At 38.4% G+C, this 27407-nt stretch overlaps 1 protein-coding gene across 1 annotated transcript; it reads right to left on the bottom strand.

Annotated features, from left to right (window-relative positions):
• Nucleotides 1-383: 383 nt before the first annotated feature.
• Nucleotides 384-27154, bottom strand: WDR48 (WD repeat domain 48). Its single transcript, XM_064638943.1, has 19 exons — nt 27061-27154; nt 18775-18915; nt 18374-18452; nt 18007-18089; nt 17759-17888; nt 14101-14189; nt 13139-13240; nt 12555-12779; nt 11124-11198; nt 10673-10775; nt 10273-10370; nt 9679-9786; nt 9202-9298; nt 8632-8727; nt 6478-6583; nt 4938-5025; nt 4288-4364; nt 3005-3197; nt 384-2409 (listed from the first exon to the last, which is right to left on the bottom strand). The coding sequence occupies exons 1-19, from the start codon at nt 27106-27108 to the stop codon at nt 2314-2316; spliced, it is 2034 nt and encodes a 677-aa protein (XP_064495013.1). The 5' UTR covers nt 27109-27154; the 3' UTR covers nt 384-2313.
• Between the last annotated feature and the right edge of the window lie 253 nt (nt 27155-27407).

Here is a 27407-nt window from a genome sequence, read left to right as displayed (position 1 = left end):
ACCAGCCTTGGTTTCCCATGTGCCTCTTACAAGGATACAACCTTTCGACACCCAGACAACTCAGCACCAGCTGGCACCAGTGACTTGTTAGCACAAACTACTTTCATGGTACAAAAGCAGCACTGCCCAGGTGAGCAGCATGACTTGAGCACATTTGGCAACTCAATAGGAGCTCAGAGCTCACACTTGGAGGTCTGCACACCTCCTAAATTCCTACATTCAACCATATTACATGATCATGTGATTCTGCTAAGGCACTGCCATTTCTTCAGCCATTCCATTATTTGAGTCTTCGAAGGACTCTGAAGCCCTTTGTAACATTCAATAGCAAAGATCAAAGATCCAAAATTGCATCATTAATCTGGTACACAAAACGACTTGAAAACATTTTAACTAAAGCCTTTTATTCTATACAACTGTGAAACATCATTTACCCTTCTGGCATTGCAGACTCTTCTGTCAATCTTTCCTGTTACTGTGTTTCAGGATGGTTAGAAAGGACAAAAAAAAAAAAAAAAAAGAAGAAAAATTACAATCTTGGCTGGTTTAAAAGAAAATTTCTGGGACCAACTCCAATGTATACAATAGGACAGGAAGACAACGAGGAAACAAACCCAAACTTAAACAGTGCCTATTGGAATAAGCATAGATCCTTGCTATTAATAAATACAAGTCAGGACAATTTATCAATAGAAGTTACAGTTCTGTTTAACCATTTAATTCACAAGTAGCGCTAAAAATGTGCAGTTACAGCACAGTTGTAACTAAGCACACACAGAAATGGGGATTAAAAACTGAAACTGACCCTCAAAAGACAGGGAAAACATGCTAGTTTAGTTCTGAACCATGGTTTGTCTCTAAGCAATGAGTTTGTTTTGATGGGTTAAGAGTGCAGAAGGGAAGGATTTGACTATTTTTTTCAAATAAAACACAATGAAAAATATTTTACCTTTTGTTTGACCAATACAATCCCAGTAATATAATTTATTGGGACTTCTTTTTAGGCCTCAACCTAAACCTTGATAGCAAGATACAGGAAGGGCAAGATCATTATGTCTCTTGAAGAGACTCCAATAACATACTGCCCCTTGAAGGCACTTGTGCTTCTGCTTCAGACAAAAGTCATTTCTACACCATTTCTCTACGAGGATTTGTAATTTGTTCTGGCTACAAATGGTTTTCTGGGGTATCCCCATATTTTCTCACAAAAAGCTGAAATGCCTTTGCCCCCCTCCCCCCCAATAAGTTAAACCTCTATAAAAGATTACCATGAGCCTATGACAGTCACAGATTTTTAGAAATAGCAGGGAAAACAATATCTGCATAAATCTATAACAAAAGAACAACTGCATATAAAACTTCAGAAAAGAAAAATCAGTATTTTTATCTCATGAACATGAAATCTGCAGAGAAGTTTCTAAAGTTTGACATTAAACATATTAAGTTATATTCAGAATGGTTTGAAGTTTTAACAAAATGTCACATAGTTTTGGAGAACAGTTACCAAAAATTAGACTAGTGTGTCTTTAGAACACCTAGGACACAGCGCAGGAAGTAGTTATATATATTTAAAAAAAAAAATCTCTAAGTTGCTGCAAAGCATGTTCACTCTATAATGATGCACAGCATCATTAGACTCACCCTGCTCTGATATTTTTCTAGTGTTCTTATCTTGCACATCAAAAGCTCTCTAAAGCAATTACAACAATTCTAAAGTTAACCCTTGGTTTACAATTAAATGGGCCAATTCATTCAAGTATGAATTACAATACAATACGTATTTTCTGGGTTTTTTTCTTTTCCAAATTTCTTTTAGTGGCAGAAATATTTGAGTAACCTGTGGGAAATCATTGCTGGAACTTTATGAATGGAATGTACTAAAAATACCTTCTGTGCAGTTCTGAATTACATTGTGAACACAGCAACTAATATGGCCAAACCAGTTTCATGTCGAGCATGAGCAGATGACTATATTATGTTCTGGAAAAAAAAAAACAAAAGCAAAAAGGAGGAAGCAAAAGTCTGCACTGGGTTATCATCCACTCTCTGTACACCTCACACAACACGAACCACTCAGGGACTTCCCACCTCACTGACTGAGAGGAGGACAGACTTTAGTTTAAGTCATATGGATTTTTTTTCCTCTATATTACAGATCTATTAGTCACTTCAATTAAATGCATACTTCCCGTCCATACTGAGTCATTAGCAGTCTCATCTACCTTAGGGGTTCAGTGGGCTTCTATAGTACTACTCTTGGAACCACTACAGTATGGTCAAGTAAATAATGAACCACTTGGGTCCGTGCTCCCCTCACGTTGATTTCTGGCGATAGTGAAGCGTCAGGTCCCCACCGCTCTTCCAAATGAAGTGTTTTACAGTTCGAAGGTCCATGTTCGGATCCAAAACCTAAAACAGCAAAAATTCATCTTTTACTCCACGAATCTGCTAGACTGTCAGAAATTCCCAGATAAAACACTCCCATGGGTGAACTGGTACCCAGATGAACCATGCAAAGGCTCAGATTTTTCAACCAGCAAGTAAACCTGATGCATTCCTGAAAGGTTTTAGCAATGTAACATGTGACTTTGTATCACAACCACCTCTCCAGTACTTAATCTTCATGCACTTAGATAGGCAATTTATCATTTTTGACAAATTTTGAACGCTGCTAAAAATGTAGAGTTCCAAGCATTATAAAAAACCCAAAAAACCAAATAGAATTCTGCAATTGTATTAAGTCCACTTGTTTAGTATGTAACCCTGCAAAAGCCACTAGCCAGACCAAATTAAACAGGCTCACTATAGCAATTCTTTGTTCTGGCTATCTGCAAATGTCTGAACTTGTGTCAGCTCCAAGTTAACATGATGTCGAAACATTTCCTTAGTTTTAAAGGTAGCAGATAATCTACAGCATATTTCAAGCTCAGGATTCAAAAATTCACAACCTATTCATTGCTAGACATTGGGTTTGATCACAGGCTAAAACACCCAAGGAACTTACCTGGTCCTGGCACAGAAGTTCAATCTTCTCCTCTGCTAGCACAGCGATGTCCTCCTCTTTTTCTTGTTCTCCTGTTTTTTCATTGTTGGAAGAGCTGGTTGTCTGAGACTCATTATCCAAGTTTATGATTTTCTCATACACGTGTTCCATCACTTTCCTCACCTGAAGCATGTCACTTGCTGACAGTCGGTCTCTAGATAAAGTGAGAGAATTTTGTAAGGAAAAAGCTTGAGAAATATAATTTCTCACCCTCACAATACCTTAGTTTGTAGCAAACTATGCAAGTACACAGATAATCTCTTTATATTATAAGTTTAATAGTGAATTATCAGGATCATCCCGGATACCAGGATCATAACTGCTATTTATCCAAAGAGTCTCACAGAAAAAGGGACTCAGGAAAGTGGTAGAGATATTCAAAGGATTAGATTAAAATCAAAGCTTAGATGAAGAGTATTGCACATTATCCTAATTCTTTCAATAGAAAGGCATTAGTAGAAGGTCAGAGGATACAGAATTAGAGAGCTAAGCCAGAAAATGCTGTTCACCCCACTACATTAACCAGAGGACATTCTCCTGTAATAAGCAGCAGCACTTTTTCCACAAAAGACACAAAAAGCCTGTGAAACTCCTCTTCAAACAGTCCCTGACGTGAAAAACTCAGTAAAACATATAGAGAAACTAGGTATTTGTGTAAACTACTGAAAATTGCTGGATATAAATGGCAGAATACTGTCTATGACACTGAGGTCACATCAGAGTTGTTGATTTCTAACCTACACAGCTCCCAGCTACAGCTGGGATAGTGACTGGCAGACTATCCTGCATTGCCTACTGTCAGGTTTTGTACCTCTTCCTTTCAACAAGTTACCATTCATTACTGTTAGCAACAGGAAACATAAAACTGTGGTTCTGAACAGAGTAACAATCCATTAGTTCCTCCTGTTTTCTGATTAAGTATCACAAAAGACAGTCTCATTTCAGTAATTAGTTCTTAGACATTTCTTAGCATAAACTTGAACAACTGCCCACCAAACCCAAAAGAAACCTCTAGTTCTTTCAAATATTTTGATATAACTCAATGCTTCAGAGCAATGCTGCTTAAATGACTAGAAAACAGAGAATTAGTTTGGTGGAGTGGTTTTTTTTGTTTGTTTGTTTTGTTTTGTTTTTGTTTATTTGGTTTGGGTTTGCTTGTTTGTTTTCTTTGTTGTTGTTGTTGGGGTTTTTTAGCATGCAGTTCTCTTTCTGCAGTTTATTGAACTCAAACATGGATTACTTACTTTTTTAGAGTTTTTGCCCCTGATGATGAATGAGGTTGGAGGTAGAAGGGAATCTTATTGAACTTGGGCATATTTTTCTAGAAGGAAACACATTTGGAAAGTGTTAATTTAGGATGAAACGTTGTCAGCTACTATTTCCACCAGCTGGTATGTGAAGTATATTCAGCTCCTAATTATAAAAACCCATGAGAGATTCTTAATCAACATCCCCACCACAGCCAACTTCCAAATTACTCATACTCCTGAGACACTTCAATTTAGATGATGCACAGATCATTGAGCTTTTGAATATAAATTATCAGTTATTTCAGAAGCAATTAGATATATCAAAAGACAGCAGCAACATGATGTGTATTCTCTGTTCCTGAGCTCCTCACTTGGAAATGATACCAATTATGCACAGGGCTTTGAATTCTTTTTTTAAGACTTTATGTCTGAAAAAAGTGAGCAAAAATACATTAACTGGACACATGAAAAAAATCATGAATCTCAAAGGGTCTTGAATACAGACCTCGAGGCCACTTATTTTGAATACAAACAGAGCATAAATTTAAAATGTAATTTCAGACACTGCACAATTAAAAAAACTTGTAGTACATCTTAAAAAAAAGCCACCATAAAAAAGCAACACTTATGCACACAACACTTACATCCACAGTGATGTCAATTACCCATTGTGGCACAGTTTCATTAAGAAGCATAGACTCAGTTTCTCCACCTGAATCCCGACATAATAACCTAAGACACACAGAAATAACCTTTGTGAATGAAAACAATCATTTTAAGTTGCACTGAAAAGCTTTCAGGAGAGGACCTGCCCTTTTAATGGGCAGGGAGCTTGAACTTTGTTAGCAACATCTAACTTACTGGGGAAGTGATCACTTCTTTCCTGTAAAGACAAGAGGTAGCTGTAGGAAAACAGATCCCAGAGCAGAAACAGGGAGTAGTATCCTAGGAAACTCTGGCCATGACACAGAGAAAATTTAAAAAGCTACTTTGCTCTGGATTGTGTATGTTTGTGTGTTGAAGAACAAAACTCTCAGGAGAAGGGGAAAGGCAGCTGGCATAAAGCAATTCTTTCCTGCATCAAATAAATGAGCTTTGATTTAAAGCATCTGCTAAGCCTTCACCAAGTAGAAAGAATGAAAGCAATTTTAAGAAATGTGCACAAACAACGATGAAACAAAGCCAGATAAAATTTTATAAATTCCAGTGAGGTATTTTGTTGGAGTCCTGCAAACCTTCTTTTAGGTCCCACAAGCCTGGCTTGCTCCCTTCAATGGGGTCCTCCCAGTGTTCTCCTAAGAAGAAGCTGTGTAAGAGCTAAGATCCACCAGTATAGAATGGAGGCAAAGATTAAGCCTCAGGTACAATTTAAATACATTGATACTGCAGCAAAAAAAAGCCAGTTTACAAAGCTGGAATTGCTTTCCCTGTTTTACTGGCCAGTTCATGGACTGACAGTTACATCATTTTTGGGCTTATTCAGCCTGGGAAACAAAATAAAAAAAACCAAATCTCTCATGCCTTAAATTTAAAATCCACTATGTCAGTAAATATCAGATACTTCACAGTGTTTCAAAGCTCAGTATCTGTTTTGCAGCACTATTAAAGTGTCTCTTATGTATCACATATCATAAGTAGGCTTTTTCAATGTAGAATGAGAAGAGCTAGGAGAGTAATTAGAATATAAACATTACAACACAGAACCTGTGCTCCTACCTGCTACAGCTTAGGCCCTTCTAATGGATCATTGGCTGTAATTCTGGGAGCAGAAACCAACTCTCTAGTAAGCAGGATCTCCTGGGATGAGCCATTATTTCTCAAAGACCAGCACAGCATACCCATAAAAGTAGTTCTATGAGAATGTAAATCTAGACTGTTATTCTAAACCAAAGTTCAGTTAATCAGTTTGCAGAAAGAGGGCACCCAGTGATTTCAAAGCTATGAGACACAGCTAAGAACTATACACAACTCTTACTTTTGTAAAGCCCCACACCTTGTTGATGTTCAAACTCACATACTCATTGGGACAATGCCAAATTATCATCAACAGCTGCTTATTTTGCCTGTTAGGGGCATGTCTTGAATGTCCAGTACAGAATGGAAGCACTGCATTTTGATAATGTTCCTGCTTGTGCAGAGAAGTGATTGTTCAGTCACTGAATTTACACTCTTGAGTTTTTATACCTGAACAAAGTGCGTCCTCCAGCCTCACCAAAAATAACTGGTGTATGTGGTGGCACTTGGAAGTATCCATTTCCTTTCTGGACTCTGTTCTCCTGCTCACCATTCACTGTTAGAAAAAGAAACCATCACAGCAGTGAGATTGCAGTAGGCCTTAAAACTGGGTATTCATAGACCAAAACATGTCTTTTCCATCTACAGCTAATTTATTTCATAAATTAACAAAATCATATGCTTTACATAAAACAAGAAAATCCCCATTTCCAACATGCAGCAAGTATATAAGAAGGAACAGTATAGAGTAATGAGATCAAAAAAGGTTTGTGTAAGGCCTGTTTCAAAAGCCTTTGAGAAAGGGGAAATAGAGCTCAGGAGGCAAAACCCTACTACTAGTTTTTTTCCATTTCCTTAATAGAATTCTAAGTATTGTTCAATTTGACAAATCCTAATATTAGAAATCAACTAAAGAGACTTGCTGAGACAAGACTATTCTTCCCTTCTCCACTGACAGTACAGAACTCTGAAGGATATTGGCTTTACTCTTCTACCTGGATTTGCCAGATGTCAAAACAGCGTACTAGGAAAGCTCAGACTCACAGTTCCTTGAAGTTCCTGCATTATAAATTCTATTTATTATAGCCAGTTACAGCAGGATGGTCTTCAAACACTGAAGAACCTGATTCCATATCAGTGAACAAGATAAGATTAAAGAAAAATCAGCATTACTTATGCACCTACTGAACAGTGCAGCTTCCAGTCAGTCAGGCATCTTGAAACACAGTGTAGGAGAATTCAGATGCCTGACCTGCACTTGGGAAAAATCATCTCCATTACACTACAGCATCTAGTTACTGTATTTGAACATGATGTTGAACTCAAGCAACACAATATATTTAGATGGCACAGTCTCATGAGACCAATGATTCCTTAGCTTTCTAACTAGAAACATATGTAGTGAAAGAAAGGTCAGAAGTTGTATTAAGCAAAGAAACAAAAAAAAGAAAAATCCATATTAGAAGGGACAAACATGATACTGAAGTTACAGCAAGTGAAAAATCCTAGAGTTTGAAACTATAACACGTCTCTTACCAATTGAGAGGAACAGCACTGCACATATACACACATTTATGTGTGTTTATTTATATTTTCTCTACAAAAATTTCAGTGTCTAACTTCATCTTAAGTCACTGCTCAGTGTCAGTTTCTTCATTTTTTAATTTTGAAATGAAATGAAGACTGATTTTGTATTTCTCATATCTTGTCTGGCTCTAAGCTGTAGATTGCCAATACACAACAGTATGAGAATCAGCAACTTAATCCAGAAGAGTCTGCCAAGTGCTGTAACCCTCCATGGAGATCATTTTTGAAAGAAGAAAGTAACTAACTCTTGGCACAATCTTTGTCATAAAATGGCAAGATATGCTGAATGTACAGTTTCCCTAATTGCATCATCTATCTATAGAAAGTAATTTCTTAATCACCAAAGACCAGACTTTTCAGTCAACTCTGATCTGGCTTGAATTGATTTCAAACTTAGGAGTTACATATTCTCTTTTATTCTGCCAAATTCAGCCACTATCTTACATTTTACATAGCTGTGCTTTTCATCTCATGCCTGATTAGGATTAGCATTATTACCTTAAAACACCATTCTAAGGTGGTTTTCTATAGACCTACTTCACATATTATTATACCAAAGGTATTTTTTCAAATAAATCTTTCTTTTCTTTTATTTTGTTCATAATACCTAGAAGAAAACTGGAATTATGTCAAGAAAATACTTGCTAATGTTGAATAACTGAACTATTGCTCTTTGCTGTCATTATCTAGGCTGTTTCTTCTCTAAGTCAAGCCTCAGTGTGCCAGTAATTGTTCTTCATCAAGGCATCATGTTTCTGTAACTTCAGAATCATTTAAATTCTTCTATTCACCTGCTTTTTTTACAGACCAGAGTTCTTAAGATTTTTGCTGATGCTTTCAGAAGTACAACACACTTTCTAGTGTAAAGTGAATTTAAAAGGGCTAAAAGACATTAGTCTACAATGCATATAGAGGCAGGGGTAAGAGAACAAATATGTTGTATCTGTTCAAGAAACAGAAATAAATAAACAGAAAGTATGGACAAATCCTAAAAAAGGAAAATACTAAAATACTAACCATGGTTCATCTCATTTTCTTCTTCATCCATTGGATTGATATGTGTTCTAGGCCAATACTCCAGAAGTGCTTGTAGCAGAAGCCCTCCAAGGTTTACTGTCAAGACACAGTGAAGTGCAACTTCAGTTACAGAAAAAATGTTGGCAACATAATATTCTACATTTGATCTACAGCTATTTATGGGCACAGAAATCTGCTTATCACAATCTCAGAGCTCTATGTTACAATCTTTCAGAAAAAGATGGTTTTAGAATCCCTGCTGTTGGATCACTCTCGTGCTGTAACATTCTCTAGATTAGGTCACAGTTACTCTTCCCCTTTTGTTTCTTGAAGGTTTGAAACCAAGTTAAACAGAAAACCTGAACATGATAGAAATGTTTCAGAAAAAACCAAACACTGTCACTACAGAAGTCGCTGCAGAATTCGATGTTAAGAAAATAAGCCCTAAAATCCAACCAGTTACTGACACAGGCATTTGAACACAACAAAACATGCATACTGGAACTTTTCTGCTTTTTTTAAAAAAAGTAAAAATATTATTTAGAAGTAAAAATATTATTTAAAACTTACATTTTGGATCAGAACCATCTGGACTGCTAAATCCAGCATCCTTTGCTGAAACCCAGGCTGCAAAGCAGTCACTTTCATCCAAAGTAATTGTCAACATCTGTTGGCAAAAGACCACCAGGGAGAGGAATGTAATAGTTGTTTTGGATTAAACAAGTCTATAAATTTATAATTTTGATCACACTTAAGTGGGATTACAAACCAACGAATTTCTAAATGCATGGCAGCACACACTGTTTACCAAACTGTATTAATTCATAATTGGTATTGGTGGACCATACCATGAGGGAAAAAAAAATAAAAAAACCTCTTATTCAGATTAAGAACAGGGGTAAAATTTGCTGTTTTACTTGAAAATAAATCTAACCCATCAGCTAAGCAATGAACATTCTTCTAAAGTTATAACAATCTAAAAGCTTTGTGAACAAACAGTATATGAAATGTGTCATTAGAAAAACAGATTTAGGAGTTGTATCTCACCCCAGTTTTCAAGTCTACTGAGAACCAGTTTGGCACATACACCATTTTAAATCTCTTCTTAATTTCTTCTTCAAAGTCTACTTTCCCAAGGTCTTCAACTTTACATGCCTATACATCAAAAAAAAAACATACAAGTTTTGAGCCATATCAACACCTAAATCTTTAACTTGACTTTCATATACATGTGGAATGATTACGGCTTCTGATCTCTCCAGGAGTACTGCAGCCCAGAAACATGAAAGTTAAAGGTTCAAACATTTCCCAAAAAATTGAACAGTAATTTATGTGGTAAGTAATTTTTGTTTCAAATTTAGCAAATTCAGATCAACTACTGCAATGGGCACAGCACTGAGTGATTTGTAAATTCAAGGGTCTGAATTCCAGGTGAATGCAGGTGTCTGCCTCACATCAGGTAAAGACACAGAAAAGCTCAGAAATGCCCCCTCCCCTTTGAAAAGGCACACTTTGTATAATGTCTTGACACAGAAAGAAGACTCACAGGAATCTCACACACATAAATATATATATATATATAAAAGGGAAAAAATAATTAATCATCAACAGTAGAAACTTAATCTGAAATAATATACTTACCTTCAAGACATCCCAGTATGCCACATTATTATTTGTGTCTTTGGTTAATATGTGTCTCTTGTCATTAAGAATGTGGCACTGAATAATACTAGCACCCCCTGCCAAACAAACAAGAATTAAGGTCACTACAGTCATTATTTTTTCTAATATCACATTACATTGTGCAACATGATATGTGCACTGTTCTTTGATTTCACTTTTTTATATAAGAATTGGATGTCACTAAGGTGTAAACACTATTTTAACTGTAACTAACACTGGATAGACAGTAACTACACTGTCTTTGCTTTAGTTCAAATCATAGTATCAAGTATCTAAAAACCTGAGTCAGTCTTAAAGTTGTATCATTTCTGCTAATGGTACCATATTTTATAAGGTCTTCTGAAAAACAGTTGTTTACCTTTTATAACTTGGTCAGGCTGTGTACACAGGGGTGGTATGGGATTGGTACAATCATTATCATAATCTCCTGATGCTCTAAAATTATGAATTCCCTTCAAAGTCTAAAGAAAGAAACAAAATAATGACACATTGATAATCATCTATAAACTCTGTTTTTATATGTAACAACTGTCAGTTCATGCTGCTATTTAGATGTTAACTGTTCAGTTCCAAGAAAGATAATTTGTTTCTAAAAGCACCATAAATAGAGAGCAAAGGAAGTAATTCAAAGCTTAATGCCTTTTGATCAATTTCAATATTAACATTTTATGATTTTTTTATAAAGAAACCTTACAGATCACAGCAAGTCACAGCCAAATTGCAAGCAACAGCCAAACAGTTCCCAAACCAAGACTGCAATTCCCAAGACTACTTAACTGAAATCACAGACTGTAAAATATATCACTTACCCATTTATTCACAGAGGATTTAGTTGTTGCAACCCAAAGTGCTGGAGGAGGATCAGCTGATCTATCAAGTTCCATCTAAATAATGAAACACAGAAACTTTCAGTCATGCTTAAATTAGTTTTCCTTTGATAATTAATATTGCTCTGTGTAGACTGGCTCCCATACTTGGAGGAGGAATAGCACTACTTTCAGTTTACTACAGAAATACAAAGTTTAAAGGAAAAGAAACTAAGCTGAAATACCTGAAAATGCAGAGAAATTGTTTCAAATATTCAACAAATAAATTCGGGACACGGATAAGAGTAGATGCAATGTGTCTAAACAGCCCAGCATTTAAAGTTGCTTCTAGCAAGACGCAATCTTATCTAATGGATAGTTTGATAAGCACAGTATTTTCTGAACTACTTTGCATTCAGACACCTCATATGGTTAAAACGAGAACATAAGAAGTTTTGTACTAATTAACTTTATACATTTGGCTTGGGCATTACATTTTTCAGCCAGTAATGAATGACCACAGCCAAGTTATTATAGACCCCTTCTGATCTCTGTACAGCTGACCACAGCTTTCATTTCCCATTTTGAACTACAATTTCCCAGCTTGTTACTTTTTCAGAACTAAATTAGTATATCCAAGATTGGATTTGAACACAGCCAGAGTTCACTCACAAGGAAAGCCAGACTGCTTGTATCTGTAGGTATCTGTTTCAATTGCACCCTCCTTAAACAACTACAGGTTCCAGGGTCACGTCATCTAGTTACAGACAACAAAAAAATCCAAAAAGCAGCCTCTTCGAAAGACTCAGACTTGCGCATGCAGTTTTCTCCAAGAACACATCAAGTTTCAGTGTTCAAAAAACCCACAATCAACTTTAACTCCTGGTTCCCCTGAGTACACAACAGATTCTAACACAGTCCTGTGCACATATGTTGCTGCTAAGAAAAATCTGGTTTTGTACAAAGCCTTGGCAAAGCCAGCTCAGTTTCTTAAAACTGTACTAGAGCCTGATAAAACCAACTTTTCACGTCTGAAGTACTTGAATTTGCATATTTTCAGTAGTTGCCAGGCATCTATCTTCTTCAGACAATTCAGCTTCAGATGCAATATGGGAGACAAAGCCAATCTACTAAGATGTGACACAGTAAATGCTTGTTACCCAATGCACATTCTTTCTATCAACTTACATCACTCAAGCCACTATTTTGTTAGATAACATGCAACTACCCTTTTACACTGTGAGGGTGAGGTAGCACTGGCACAGGTTGCCCAGAGAGATTGTGAATTCTCCACCCTTGAAAATACTCAAAAGCCATCTGGATGTGGTGCTGGGCAATCAGCTCTGGTGGCCCTCCTTGAGTTGGGGGGACAGACCTCCAGAGGCCACTTCCAGCCTCAGCCATCCTGTGATTCTCTGAATTAAACTCAATTACCTTAAGAACTGGTGCTTTTTCTTCACAGATAAGCACACGGATATCAGGATTTCGTAAATCTGTACAGTAAATCTTCCTGTCTCTTCCTCCTGAATAAACATGAGTGAAGGCTTCATTGACCTGCAGAGCCCAAACACCCTCATCATGGACTCGATATGTGGCTATGCACCTCTGCTGCCCAAGTGACCACAGGCGGATAGTCCCATCAGAGCTGCCTGAAAGACACTGAGCAACAACCATCACACTTCAATCAAGCAGGTATTTAAGTCTTTTAAAATACTGTCTTTTCCATAAAAAGCTTTGATAATTCTTATGGTCATATTTTTCCATTAAGATGGTGCTAAACAAAGACTGGCAAATAACAAGGCTAGTCACAATTTTATGTAAACAACCCCCTCCATACCTAGATGAACCTGTAATAAAACACAATCTCCACCCAACAGCTTCCCTCCCTTAATCACTAAATATCTGTAATACTTGTTAAGCTACCTTCTGTAATCTACGACATAAAACAATTATATCAAAAAAGACTAATGACACTTCTGCATTCTGTAAAATGCCTTTGCCGCAGGTTAAACACATACCTGGGTGCCATCTCTGTTCAACAACAAAGCTTTCACATTGTCTGTGTGCCCTTTGAGTTTCATTAGTTTTGCACAAGTTCTTGGATCCCACACCCTTAGAACCTATGGAAACAGACATTGGATAACTGGAATTAATACCATTCTTCCCACCAATGCGTTTCCTCTGCGGAAATTAAGGCTTTCCAAATGAATCAATCCAAACACACAGATTACATCACTGTAACCACATATTAGAAAAAGACAGACATTATGCAAGTCTAGTAATCAGATGTGATCTTCTCTTGATTTTAATTGAACTTATTCTGGCTTCTTCTGGCTTTTTAAGAAATAAAAGAATAGAAGCAACAGGAAGCAGGATAGTGTGATGTGGGTGAAAAAGATTCTGAGAAACTTCTCAGATGATTCATTGGTGTATCCTATTTTCATTTTTACACTGTCTTGGAAATAAAATTCTCTCAAGGTTAGATTAGGTAAAAAAACAACTCACAGGGACCTAAGCATGTTTCAGCTTCCTATACAACAAAGAACTAGGGCTGTCTCTTGGGGACACTTGAACTTCATTACCTCACTTCATTTCCCACCTCCTGCAGGGATCTCATAAATTGCTGGCACTGTTTGTTTCCTACCTGCAGCAACTGCTTCAGTTTATATAATCATCTGAGTCATGTGCCAACAAAAATCAGAGCTCTTGTGGTGAAATGTAATGATCTTTGACAAAGAGAGGGTTACACAAGATGATCTGATTGTTCCCCCATGTATGAAAGCTTTATGGATATGTGACATCCTCAGACTGAGGCAGGATTTGTACCCTACACTTGCATTCCCACTAAAAAAAAAAGTGTTTACACTCACTATTAAAACCACAAAAGCTGCTATAGACATGACATTGAAAATGAATAAAATTGTCTCTCTATACTACACTTTGAACTGAAGTGGAATGAGCCTTACCAAATTTTGCTTACCTTTTCAGTGGACCCTGATACAATAACTGTTCCCATTTGATTCATTGCAAGGCTGTAGATTGAGTCTTTGTTCCCACTCAGGGAAGAAGCTATTTAAAAAAAAATTACATATTCAATTTTAATGCTGTCATTCGAAAAAAACCCCACATACTTATTAACTCAAAACTGGTATTTTAATATCCTTTGATCCATGAAAATAGTGCCACTGACCCATATATTGAGTTGCTTTAAAAAAAAGAAAGACTATCGTCTGAATATTGCTAGGAAAACTCCAGCCCAATTCTTAATTTACTGGTGCAGAAAAAGAAAATAACCCCTCAGATTTATGGTCATTACAGTCCTGGTGCACTTTTGACACCAAAATTCAGTGCCAAGACCATCAAGCTATTCTTGCTCAACTACTTTATTGGAGTATGATACTTCAATGTGATCTTGTAACACACAGGATTTGGATTTTTTTCCCAAGCCAAGTAGCAGTAAAATTCTACATTTTATATTAAAGGCTCTTCTCCTAGTTCAGCAAAGATGCAGAGAAGTTACACTGCAGTGCTGCAATGTGTTACTTGAGCACGGATGCTGCCTCTGAGTTTGTGCAAACCATATGGCAGCTCTTTAGCATCACACCTACCATCAGAGTTGAGGAATTCTGTGCCATCTAGGCTAATCCACTTTTGAAGAGAGTAAAATACCAGTCCCTCAACTGAGAAAAGCACAGACACAGCAAATGAAAGTCATCTATTTAGAGAGCACAATCAAGCATTTCATTAAGCCTCAAAATCCATATGATCAGTATGCCAAGAAGGCTGAGAATAGCAACAAACTGCATGGCCAGCAAAAATGTGAAACTTCACATGATTTATGTATGTCATGGAGCTAAGTTTCCAACACAGCATTTGTAACCTAATATCATAATATAATATTGCCTTTTGTCACAGTGGAGGAACTTGTGTCAGGGGAGGTTTAGGCTGGATATTGGGAAGAGGTTCTTTACCCAGAGGGTGGTTGGACACTGGAAGAGGCTCCCCAGGGAAGTGGTCATGGCACCAAGCCTGACAGCGCTTAAGAAGCATTTGGACAACACTGTCAGACACACAGTATGATTTTCTGAGCTTGTCCTGTGCAGAGCCAGGGGCAGAACTCGATGATCCTTGAGGGTCCCTTCCAATTCAGGAAATTCTACGATTCTGTGAAGCATTATGCAGCTTTACTTCAGGGTCCTCTTAGTCACCAGTTATGGCTATCCAAATGTAAACTGTCAAATGAAATATATTACCCATGGCCAAAATTAAGTGAGAATCTTCCACTGTCCACAGAGAACAATTAAAGGCAAATTGCAGAACTGAAGACTCCTGGAGGTTAGCACACTATTCAACAATCATAATAATTCAGGAGAGGATGATACACAGAGTTATCAAAAGCTGGATACCAGGAATGGAAGAGAAAATCTTAAGTGTACAGAAGTAAAATTTATGCTATAACAAAAGCAAAGCTCAACTCTATCCTCTTCTGGAAGGGACTACTTGTCAAAAGCAAAATCTCTCCACTTAATTTGAGTTATGGCTGTGCTGACTGAGAGACTCTTTAAAAATAAGCTTCCTCTTAATGCTGTCTTGTGTACATTGCTTCCAGGCAATCAGATAGGAAATTAATGTACAAGAACAAGCTTCGTTTGTACTCTCAAAAAAAAATGATACTGTTTCAAAGGACTTGGGAAAACAGCTTCTTTGAGGACATTTACTGTGTTCTTCCCAACAGAAACACTACTATTTGAGAGCACTAAAAAGAAAGAAAAACAACTCCTCTGCTTACCTTTCCTCCCCCTCATGAAATATTTGTGTTCTAACTCTAGAAATGCAAATTTACCCCTGTCATCTTAGAGGCAATGTCTCCACTTCCATTTGATCTTTGGCAAAAAACAAGCATTGGTTCCACAGTACTCCTCATCTCTGATTTACTTGAATCATTTAGGTTCTGTATCACTGTAGTAGTGCACAAGAAATGTTGTGGGGTTTTTTTATTATCTCACAACTGAGTTTTCCCGTCAGCTCACAAATAAATTCTTCCTTCAAGAACTCCACGTTCAAGTAGAATATGGAAAAACTTACAGTTATCAGCAAGGTTTGGCTATAAAATAATTCTTTCAGTACAAGTAAATAAATAAATATAATAATTTTATATTTCTGGGAAATATAAAGTAAATCTCTTTAGGTATCTCCAGTTGTGTGCCATTCCAGCACTATTCTGCAGGGCAACACAGCTCACTAGAAGCCATCTCTCTTCCATTGGGCTACTCAGACTTGACAGCATCAGGCTATACTTGAATTAAAGTCCCGTAGACAGAGCAAATGCCAAACTCACAGTTCTGCCCAGCAGATGCACCTTTGGTTTCAGAAACAACCAAATCCATAAAACTAACACACGTTTCAGAATCATCCAAATACAGTAATTCAAATAACCCCCTACAGGCCTGCCTCTTACTTACAGAACCACATATTCCTGAAATTTCTTAAGAGTATGTTGTGCCACTTCCAAATTTTAGGTTTGCAGATTTTTTTTGAGTTATTCCTAACCTATGACTGAGGCAGCAACTAGTCTTATTTAGAAAACCTAAGTGTGGCAGTGTGCCACAGTGGCAGTGTGATTCTGTTCTTTCCCAACACATCCATCAGATTCTGCTATGTTAAAACATCTATCAAACATTAAGTAGAAAATGAAAGAGATCAGTCACTTTGAACAAAATTTTTCCAACCTACCCAACAAGCAGCAGAGACCTCTTTCTGAAAAAAACCTATTGTAAAACAGCCAGTACAAAGCAGAATGCCCATGACCCAGATCTATGCCATTCACTGGAGCAATCAAACCCAACTGAACCTGAAGACTGGTGTGATACTTCCCAGAAGAGAAACTTAATCAGCTCTACCCTGACTAGTCTAAGAAGGTGGTGTTGGAATTGCTGTATAAGGAAAGATCTCATAATTTACTATAACGCCTTTACAGGGAGAGGGAAGCAGAACAGATCACTTCCTGAAAGATCATGGTGACATTAGGAGTTAACCCTGATGAGTAGAATCTACAGACAGCTTCCTCTTGCCTTCCAGTATCTAGTGAGTTAGATCTCACCAGTCTTATCCTTATCAGTGCTTAGTATTACTCTGCATGTTTTTTTAACTAATTTAACTAGTAACTTCATTGTTCTGATAGAGAAATTTGATAAATCTGTAAGTCCTGCTTTAGGAGCTGTACTGCAATGTTTTTTTCAGCATCTATACAAACAAAAAACCAACTCCAAATTATAATACACAAAAAACATACAGACATAATCCAAGAGAAAATTTCTGTGACAGGTTAGTTGAGAAGCAAAAAGCTTCTCAAGCTAAAGCTCTATCAAGTTTCAGAGAAACCAGTACATCACATTTCAGGAGAAAAAGTTCAAAGAGACTTGTCCTCTATTGTAAATGCCATGACTGCTGGCTGCTCTAGATTTCCAGCTATTATATAACACAACAAATGCACTGATTATGTACTAAAACCACCTTAAAATTTCTTGCACATTTTTTATGTACAGACAGAAAGAGGCATCTATGGTTTTCAATTGATCTCACAGATTATGCTACTCAATCAAATGTGTTGCATCAGCCTCCCCTCCCCAGGTACCTACTTGTTACAGTGTTATTTGAGGCAGTCAGTGCTGTTAGAGTATTTACATCCCAGAGGAATATCTGTCTGTCCAGCCCAGCAGATGCTACCAGCTCCTTGTCTTTTGCATATGCCAACGCTTTCACATAATCCTACAATAAAATATATACAAGAACATGAACTGACAACATCATCCATTTGAAGTCTACATCTTAATAATTGAAAGAATGGCAGTGATCACACATATTATTTACAGAAAATGTTTTTCACCTTATGTGTCCTTAGTGTTGACATGCAAAATCCCTTATGTGCATTCCACACTTTAACAGTAGTATCTGAAGAAGCAGATATCACTAAATTGGAAAGAATAAAGACTAAATTTTAATGGCTTACATATAACTTTAGGGAATATTCATACTACTCTGTTTTACAAAAAAAGATTGAAACAACAGTTTATATACACATTTCAATTTTCATTAAAATGTCTGCTTACACTATTTACCAAATTTACAATATACATCACAAATTAATTTTACTTGCAAAAAAAAAAAAAAAAGATGGAAAATAATTTAAGCAGCAGACAATTTACTCCATACAGTCTCTGAATGCTGTAGTTCTCAAACTTTCAAGTACTTACATGTTTTACCATTGCAGCAGAGCACAATGTCATTTACCCAATCTGTGTGGTGTTCCATAGATGCTATATAAGGGTCTTGCTGTAAATTAAGGAAAAAAAAGTTTATAAAAATCTCATCACAAATGGAAAAGATTATGACTATCATATCCTGTTGTAATATTTTATTCAACCTTCAAATGGACCTAAAGTTCTCTTACCCAGACTTGTTTGAAATCACTGTTCCAGAACCTTTTTGTGACAGAACTAAACAGCTATGTAAGGTACCACAGTATGAGTAATGTTGAAATTATTTTGCTATCATAACAATTGGCAGCTGTTAAAAACCAGTATCAGATGTAGACCTGTGGAGAGCTTGCCTACCTTGGAAGAAAGGTTTAGATAGGAAGCCTCTCGTGACTGACCTTGTGCTGATTGACACTCCATATCCTTATGATGGAGTCCCGGCCTGCTGTGAAGAGTCTGTTCAACGCTGGATCCAGCTGAAGTGCATTTACCCCGTTCCGGTTGTACTTCTCCACCTCATCTCTAATCACATAGGAGACCTAGAACACAGTTGCACAAATCCAATTATGGTATTAAGGTGTTGACTTGGCCACAAAACCCAAACATCTAATTTCATCTTTGTGAGGGTCTTGGGTAGAAAATATCAAGAGTTTTACAAGCATTAAGTCTGCAGGTTTGAGAGTTACCAACACCACCTCAGTCATTTCCCATATTAATGGGGAAATGACACAGAGAAGATAGCAGCAGTGCTAGAACTGCAGCCCAAAGGATTATTTAATCATTACAACTCAAGTTTAGTTAGATCCAGAGAATTCTTAGTTCAGTTCCCTGCTTCATGTGTATATTGTGGGTGCTCTTAGAAAACACACTGTGTTTGTGTCTCACTTCCCAAGAAGGTTCCACAGTTTCTATAGCTGGGATGACAGTCTTTCCCATTCTCACACAGGGGAGAGGATATAGTCACTAAGGATTAAAGCATTCAAAGACTGCAGATACAAATTCAAGCTATTTCAGCTGTTATTATTTTTAAACCAATTTTTTAAAACCTACCTATCTGCCAATATAATAGAAAGCTCAAATTTTTACTGCTCTTTCAGATAAATGACTCCTTTAGGTTTTTTCCTTCTGTGTTTGACAGTACTGTGTGTAAAGGTTATTTTGTGGATTTGTTCAGAAACACTAAAAGGAAATTTCAGGAGACCCTGCAAAGGCCACAGCACTCTCCATTATTATGTTCAGTAAACACAGTTCTAAGGCACTGAAGTTTCTTCAGAGTTACTCCACTCACACTGTGCTGCAGCTCTCCTGATCCCCGGGTTTACACAGGGTTTATATGCATTACTCTGAGGAAAGCCCTCACACTTAGGGAAAAGGAGGGGAAGCTGCCAGTTATGCCTCTTCCCATATTCTGTAAACTATAATCAGAACAAGGTAAAATTTCATGCTTGGTATAATCAAATCTGCTCAGAGCCGGAATCATTTGGATACACAAGTACAAGTGTTTTGAACATGCTTACACGTTGTCTTGGGCTAGGGATCTGAAAGCAATTTTTCACTCCAATAACTGTTACAGTAGTATAAAGAAAATGTTTTCCAGATCAAATCTCAGTTACACAAAACAAAACCAACAAATTAAATTATTCAGTGAGTGGTTCTTATCACTGAAGAAATATTTTTCAGCATCTCAGATTCTGTACCATGAGAGATGACAGGTCCATTTGGTGTTTGTGAGCAACACCTCAACTGAATTATCCTGTCCCTGTGCAGCACAGTAAGAGAACTGATGCTTCCAGAAAGCACATGTCCAGTGCCACTTTGTTTGAGAAAGAGCTGCAGCAGCTCTACAAACCGACACAGGAGGATCAAAATTAAAAGCCTCCTGAATCCTTCTACCTTAATACTCTCCATTATCATTTCACAAGTCCTTCACTAGAGTTATTAATTTTATGTACCAATGCTCTTAAAACACTTCTTGCTCATATTCTGCCAGCCACTCACAGTCCCTGCAGAGACACAGCTCTTCCTCACAATTTTAGATTGTGTCCTAATTTCCAATACTTTCAGCTGCTCTCACCCATTCCAGACTCATCCATAACATTCTTGCTATCCGTGCTCCACCTACACACAGCTTTGGAGACACTACTGAGAGAAGACACCATTAACCACATATAAAAGCTTTATGTTAAAACACTTCAAATACTTCTAAGGTTTTGGGTTTTTTTAGAGAGCAAGATGTATGTGCAACTCCTCAACTGGGCTTGAGGATATCACGTCTATACTGCTGGAAGGCACACAGACTACTGGAGTAAAAGAATTTTACAAAGTCAAGGTTTAACATGATACAAAACACAAGGCAAAGGAATGACCACCAAACTCATGCTGCTTTCAAACTCTTTGAGGCAAGCCAATGAAAATATTCAGTTAAAAATACTGTGTGCGAGCAGATAAGACACAAATTAAAGTAATTCAAAACTTAAAGTAGATCAGATTTGATGTTAGTTAGTAGGGAGAACAATCTCTTGCTGACATACAGTGTCAGACTCAAAGTCAGCATGGCCCTTCAGCTCTTGCTTCTTGCAACTGCTAGCAGGATACATTTCGATAAATTTTCAATTTTTGAATTTGCTTCTCTTCTGTCAGTCACCTCCCATATTTGTTATATCTTCAGGTGTAATACAGAGCTCTTGATTCCACTCATAAATAAGACTGTCACACTATGTTAGTCATCCAAGCATTTTAAGGAGCTTTTTGCTCATAATAATGTTACCTTTTTAATTTAAAGGAGTTCAAGCAAAGCAGAGCCCTTTATTCTTTTTAATAACTTCCACACATGAATTAAGTAAAACATCTCTTGGCAAGTATTGTTTTTATTTTGAAAGAACTGGGACAAAGAGAGGAGTTATATTGTTTTAGGGTTAGCAAGTCCATCTATGCTGGATCTCAGCACCAGTTCAGCATCAAACTCAACACCATCCTTCTTCTTGGGACAAACTGGAGAAGGTAGCTGTGCTGTAACAACCGAATTAAACAAGATTAAAATCTTATTTCTTACTATTCCATTTTTTTCCTGTAAATACATGACAGATTTGATGGAAAAAAAATACAGCAATACAACAAAAAAGCTTGATATAAAATTCCCCAGCAGCAACTGCTACTGTTCACAGAATTCAACCAGTTACTTTTGTCTCTGCTCAGATTTACAATTCTACAAAGTTTTATTTACCATCCAGAAAGGGGTAGCTTAGTTTTCCTGATAAACTGTCTTAATAATTTAAGAAATAAGGGCAAAAAGGAAAAGAAATCCCTATTGTATAAAGAATCAGTAATGATCACTGTCTGCCTGTCACGGGAAGAAACTGTGACTGCCATTTTTCAGTGATAAAAGCGATTCTAATCCAAATTATGCATGTGCTCCTTAAAGTAATTTTTCTTTTTTTTTTAAATTTCTAATACTAAAAACACAAGTAGAGAAAATTAAGATGAAAGGAACCTACTTTGTGGTTGATGGCAAGTTGATGGGATACCACACCAACATTTCAAATGAATACTGTGATTTGAGCAGTCAGGCAAGGACAAGGCAAACCACTTGTCCTGAAGAAAGTATGAATTGAAAAAGATGATTGTGGCAAAAAATGGACTCTCCAACTCATATTGGAGGCCTAATGATATACAAGCAATTGCCCACTCTTACACTGAAAATGCTTAATGAATTTTTCTCATCCAGAAAAAAAAATGTTAAAAGGTTCACTCTTGCAAAGCTGTCATTGAGACTGAAATAAACATCTTGAATATTAATAAAACCAGAACAAGACTCATGGCATATGTGGTTTAACTAAAAATAACCTCAGGAGACATTTGCTGAACACCTCAAGGAACCCTTTGGAAAGAGAGATATAACATCAGAAGCATCCAGGCTTGTACTCAAATGCGTTAATTCTATATTAACACAGAGGGGAAAAGTTAAGGGATTCACAAAATCTGTTGAAATGCACGGGGAACTTAAAAAGGATCAATAAAAGCAACAGCAACTTGATTTAAAAGAGCTGACACTTGTGTAAGCATGGTGGACACACCTGCCAAGGCCACTAAACTAAAAAAATTCACTAAGAAGAATAGAGGAAGGTTGCTGATAACCCACGTGTTCTCATTTACATTCTTATTTGGTGGGGGGGAGGTCAGAAAGTGCCTGGTTGGGTTTTGAATGTTACTGATTATAGAAAGAAATGTTAGTAACTCTGGTGAGTATACAAACAAATACAAAATATAATGTATATATTCAAGTACGTGTGTACACAAGCATATGTAAAGAACATAAAAGCAGTAAGATTTTGGCTGAGGAGAAACTACTGTGATAAAATTCTCCTCTGCTCTGGAGCACACACATTTTATCCCTGTGTATAAGGTCCTGTGTCCTGCCTGGAAAGGGCTGTGGAGGTCAGCAGGAAGTGACAGCTCTGAGCACCCAGTGGCATTTGTTCCAAGCAGGACAGGCTGGAGCACCATCACTGCTGTGCCCAGAGTCAGTGGCAAACCAGAGACAACCCCGACTGTGACACAGATCACCAGGGGTTTACTGCCACCATCTGAGAGGGAGAGCATTCCTGGGATGTGAGATATTTTAATAATGACCCAGGCCTTTGACAGCAACTCTGCTGCAGCTTTTATAAACTCCCCCATGAACAAGAATCTTTCACAGCAGCACAGCACAAACATCACAAAGGGGATGGGCTCTCAGTATAAAGAGTTTATGGGATTCAGTACCCTAAATGGATCAGGATTAATCATTTTAATGACTACCTAAGAGCTCCAGAGATAAAGCTTCTGTCAACAGATGCATTTCAGAACATAAAGACAAGTGAATTTCTTGTAGGACCTACAATGTGTTTCTTGCCTGGATGCGTGTATCAGCTGATCTGGAGCCTTGTTACCCTTGTCACAAGACATGCCTTATAACAGATTTTACCTTCATAGATGGGTAAAATCTACTATTAAAAATACCACCACACCATCATGTGGAGGAAACACTGACCAGTGGAGCTCTGAGGACACTCATCCCTTGGTTTTAAGTGGAAAAAAAATAAATTCCACAAGACAAATACTATTGTGAACAATTAAAAAAAAAAAAGAAAATTTTCAAAATCACTGGAGGATTCCATGAGATGTGACAGGAATCGCATTCAAAATGAGAGAAAAACCAGCAGTCAAGCAGCAAGAAAAGAAATATCTATTGCCTTAGTATCTTGGTAGAGCATATGTATCCCTAAAAATATGGATTTTAATTAAGAACACATTATTTGAATTCTTATCAGGGTCCCCAGGCTCTGGAATAAAAGTAATGGAAGGCATTAAAAAAATCATTTTATCCTTTTACAGTGTAATCAACTTACTGGCTATTTGTTTGCTTAAGCATTTTATATGAAATAAATATAATTTATAAATATAATTTGTATATTTATTATGTATAAAATATTAAAAATAACACATATAAAATGTAGTAAGTTGAAGTAGTAGCACATAAAGATTACCAAATCAGTGCAATGAGATCCTAGAATGGTTTGGGTTAGAAGGGACCTTAAAGTTCACCTTGCTCCACTCCCCTGCCATGGGCAGGGATACCTTCCACTAGACCAGGTTGCTCAGGGTCCCATCAAGCCTGGCCTTGAACAATTCTAGGGACGGGGCATGAGATCACCTTATTCTGTACAAGACTTAAAGACAAAAAGTACTTAAAATTCAATAATTTTATAAGGATGCTAATCCAAAACAGTTATGGCAAAATTCCCACATGTTGTTAACATGTTTCAAGTGTGGCCAGGGAGCAAGTTTATTCTGGCCAGGGAGCAAGTTTGGCAGAGCAGATACAACGCGACCCCTTAAGGGCAGCTACTTCAAGCCACCTGCTGAGAAGTGGCTTCATCTTGATTTAATTCCCAGGAACAGATCTGAAAGTACAGCATATGGCCAACAGCAGTGTCTGACACACCTCTGCATCCTCATCCTCTTCCCAAATCAGACAACCTCATTCCTGCAGCCTTCAGACATGCCAAGCTACGCTTAAGAAACACCTGCCACTGGACATTTCAAATGCCTGGCTTCCATTTAAATAATTCAACTTCTTTCCTTTTTCTATGCACAGAATTTATTTTGAGGCCTAAAGCATCTAGTCTGATTAAATCCTTAGTAACATATGCAGAAACACCCTAAACTGACTATTTTGGATGGTTTTGCTTACCAGTAAAACTAGTGCATCCAAGATATTAATAGTTCTGATTTCCATAAACTTCATGTAAGTAATCAAGTACTTTCATACCCGAGAGGTGTTTTTTGAAAAAGGTTCTCATAGTCTCATATGATTAGGACAAATTTCTCCCTCTGTCTGCCTCTCCCTGAAAAGTTACACGTAGCAGCATCCTAAATGCTCAGCCACTGGGAAGCAAAATAAATTGTGAGTGGTTTTATATTTCCAGTAGCAGCTGATGGATAAAACAGCCACTTAAAATTCAACTACATGAAAAAAATCCTGTCTCTGATCGAGCAGGTGAAATAATAAGAGGGCAAGAAAAACCCAACAGCTTCTGCTCAAGGCTTTATAAATGTTTATCATGGATTGGTTTGGGTTGGAAGAGACCTTAAAGATCATCTTGTTCTTACCCCCTGCCATGGGCAGGGACACATTCCACTAAATCAGGTTGCTCCAAGATCCATCGAACCTGGCCTTGAACACTTCCAGGGATGGGGCATTCACAGCTTCTTTGGAAAACATATAACCAAAAAACTGCAGATCTAGACTTCTGGTGCACCAGTTAAGACCACAGATCACTATAGCAGTACATGAAGTGGAAAAAAAAAAACAGTCATGTAACACAATGAGAACAGAAAAGAAGACATCATAAACCAGCACAAAACCACCTGTAAAAACAAGCTTTTGAGCTAAGTAATGCTTAGAAAACAAATGTAGTAGTAAAAAAGGAAATAATATGCTCTTTGATGCATGCTGCTGTCAGGGAAATACTCCTTCATAAATAGGACTACATCAAAGAAATATCAAGGTGTAATAAAATCCCCTTCCTTAGAAGTGCAACCTGCAAAAACTTGTTTATGGCAGAGGCAATGAAGTCAATAAAGGGATATTATGCTTTGGATTTTTTGTATTTTAAAAAATGTCCAAGGAATTTTCTGGTAGAGTAAGAGAATGCTTTATACAGTATTGACTGAGTGCTTCCCTTAACCACAGAAAACACTAAAGGCTCTAAAGAGGTGCACATTTCCTCTGCGTGGTAAAACTGAAAAGGTGTGTTCAAAAACCAAACCCACCTCTGTTTGTAAGGATCTTAATGCTATTCCAAGCCTAATCAATATTTCATTTGATCACAGTGGAAAGATACAGCTGAAACTTGCACTTGCCACTGGGCAGCTTTGCACATTGATAAAGCATTAAATCTTTTCCATAGTGAAAGCTGTAAAAATGCCTGAAGGGCTGGCAGCAGCACAAATGAGCAGCAAAGCATTGAGGACCATCAAATAAAACCATTTTCATGACTTTTACTGTACACATTGGTAATTCCAGTCTCTGCCAAGGCTACAATAATGTACCCCTACCTACACGAGCCCACACCTCTGAGTCTAATTCTCTCTCAGGTGTGCTCTACACCTTCCAGGCTGCCTATGCCAAAGGTTTCAAACCTTCAGCAAATGCTGCTTGGAGCTGGGAAGAACAAAATTTTGAATTCTAAACAGAAAAAGTCCTGTTCCCTGCTCATGTGTGCAAATGGCCAGTGTTTAACAGAAACAAGATACTAATCAGAAGTCAAAGTAGCGGTAAGATGCAAAGCAGATCATAAAATGGTTTGGGTTGGAAGGAACTTTAAAGATCATCTGGCACCAGCCCCCCTGCCATGGGAAGGGACACCTTCCACTAGACCAGGTTGCCCACCCAACCTGGTCCTGAACACTTCAGGGATGGGGCATTTACAGCTTCTCTGGGCAACCTGTTCCAGTGTCTCACCAGCCACACAGTAAAGAATTCCTTCTAACACCTAATTTAAACCTACTCTCGCTCAAACCGAACCCGCTCCCCCTTGTCCTGAGACTACAAGCTCTTGTTAATAATCTTGCCCATCTTTCCAGTAAATTCCCTTCGGACCTGCCAGCCTGGGCACTCCTGCCTTACCCTTGGGTTTGCTGTTCCAGACAGGCAAGCACACCCGAGGAGCTGTTCTCACCCTGCTCTAGAGGGAAACCCCCGGCGCGGGACACAGCCGAGCGAGCGGCAGGAACCTGCAGCTCTGCCGCTGCTGGAAATTCACGTTACAGCTGAGGCAGGGCTGCGGGGAGGGTGGGGGGTCACAGTTCTTTCGGTTTCAACTTCACCTCCCGCTGTGCTTTGGATCAGGGCTGGTCCAGCTCTGCCTCCTGCGGGTCCCGACCCCGCCGGGCAGCGAGCAGCGGCTCATCGCCCGCGGTGCCTCAGGCAGTCACTCGCCCCCTCCGCGGCGGCCAGCGAGGCGGGGGAGCGACACCGGGGGCGTGTGGCGGTGCCTCCCCTCACCGCAGCGTTGCTGTGAAAGAGGGGGCGGCGGCGCTGCCGTGGAAACCCCCACGCCCTGACACCACGCGGGAGCTACCGCAGCCCCGCGAGGCGCCGGGCTCTCCCCGGAGTCACCGCGGTCCCGCCGCGCCCTCACCTGCACTTTCCGGCGCCCCGCCGTGTTCTGCCGGTGATGCGCCGCCATCTTGCATGTTGACACTGTGGCGTCATGTCCGACCGGAAGTGCCGCCCCCAGGGCCACGCCCACCCGCGGCTTTTATACGAGGGCGGTGGTGTGGGCGGGGCCAAGGGGCGGAGCCAAGAGGAGGCGTGGCCACCGGTCCCGCCATGTTCCTTCAGCGCGGCTCCCTCAGTCTCTCAGGGCGAGTCGGGGCGCTCCCCTTTCCTCTGTTGTTCATTCAGTGTCTTCGTCCCGCTCTGTGCTGCCCCAAGCGACGCCAAAAGGCCTGTGTTGAAATAAGAAAGGGCCCACTCGAATAAGGA

Source organism: Pseudopipra pipra, chromosome 1 (genome assembly GCF_036250125.1).
Source record: "Pseudopipra pipra isolate bDixPip1 chromosome 1, bDixPip1.hap1, whole genome shotgun sequence".
NCBI lineage: Eukaryota > Metazoa > Chordata > Aves > Passeriformes > Pipridae > Pseudopipra > Pseudopipra pipra.
The sequence above is the reverse complement of the archived record's forward strand: the minus strand, read 5'-3'. Positions and strand labels throughout refer to the sequence as shown.

Coding starts and splice junctions, on each gene's coding strand:
- WDR48 (XM_064638943.1), bottom strand. CDS start 27,108: ATGGCGGCGCATCACCGGCAGAACACGGCGGGGCGCCGGAAAGTGCAG. Junction 10,371..10,672: donor GCCTGACCAAGTTATAAAAG/GTAAACAACTGT, acceptor TTTGTTTGGCAG/GGGGTGCTAGTATTATTCAG. Junction 4,365..4,937: donor TAATTGACATCACTGTGGAT/GTAAGTGTTGTG, acceptor GTTTCCTTCTAG/AAAAATATGCCCAAGTTCAA.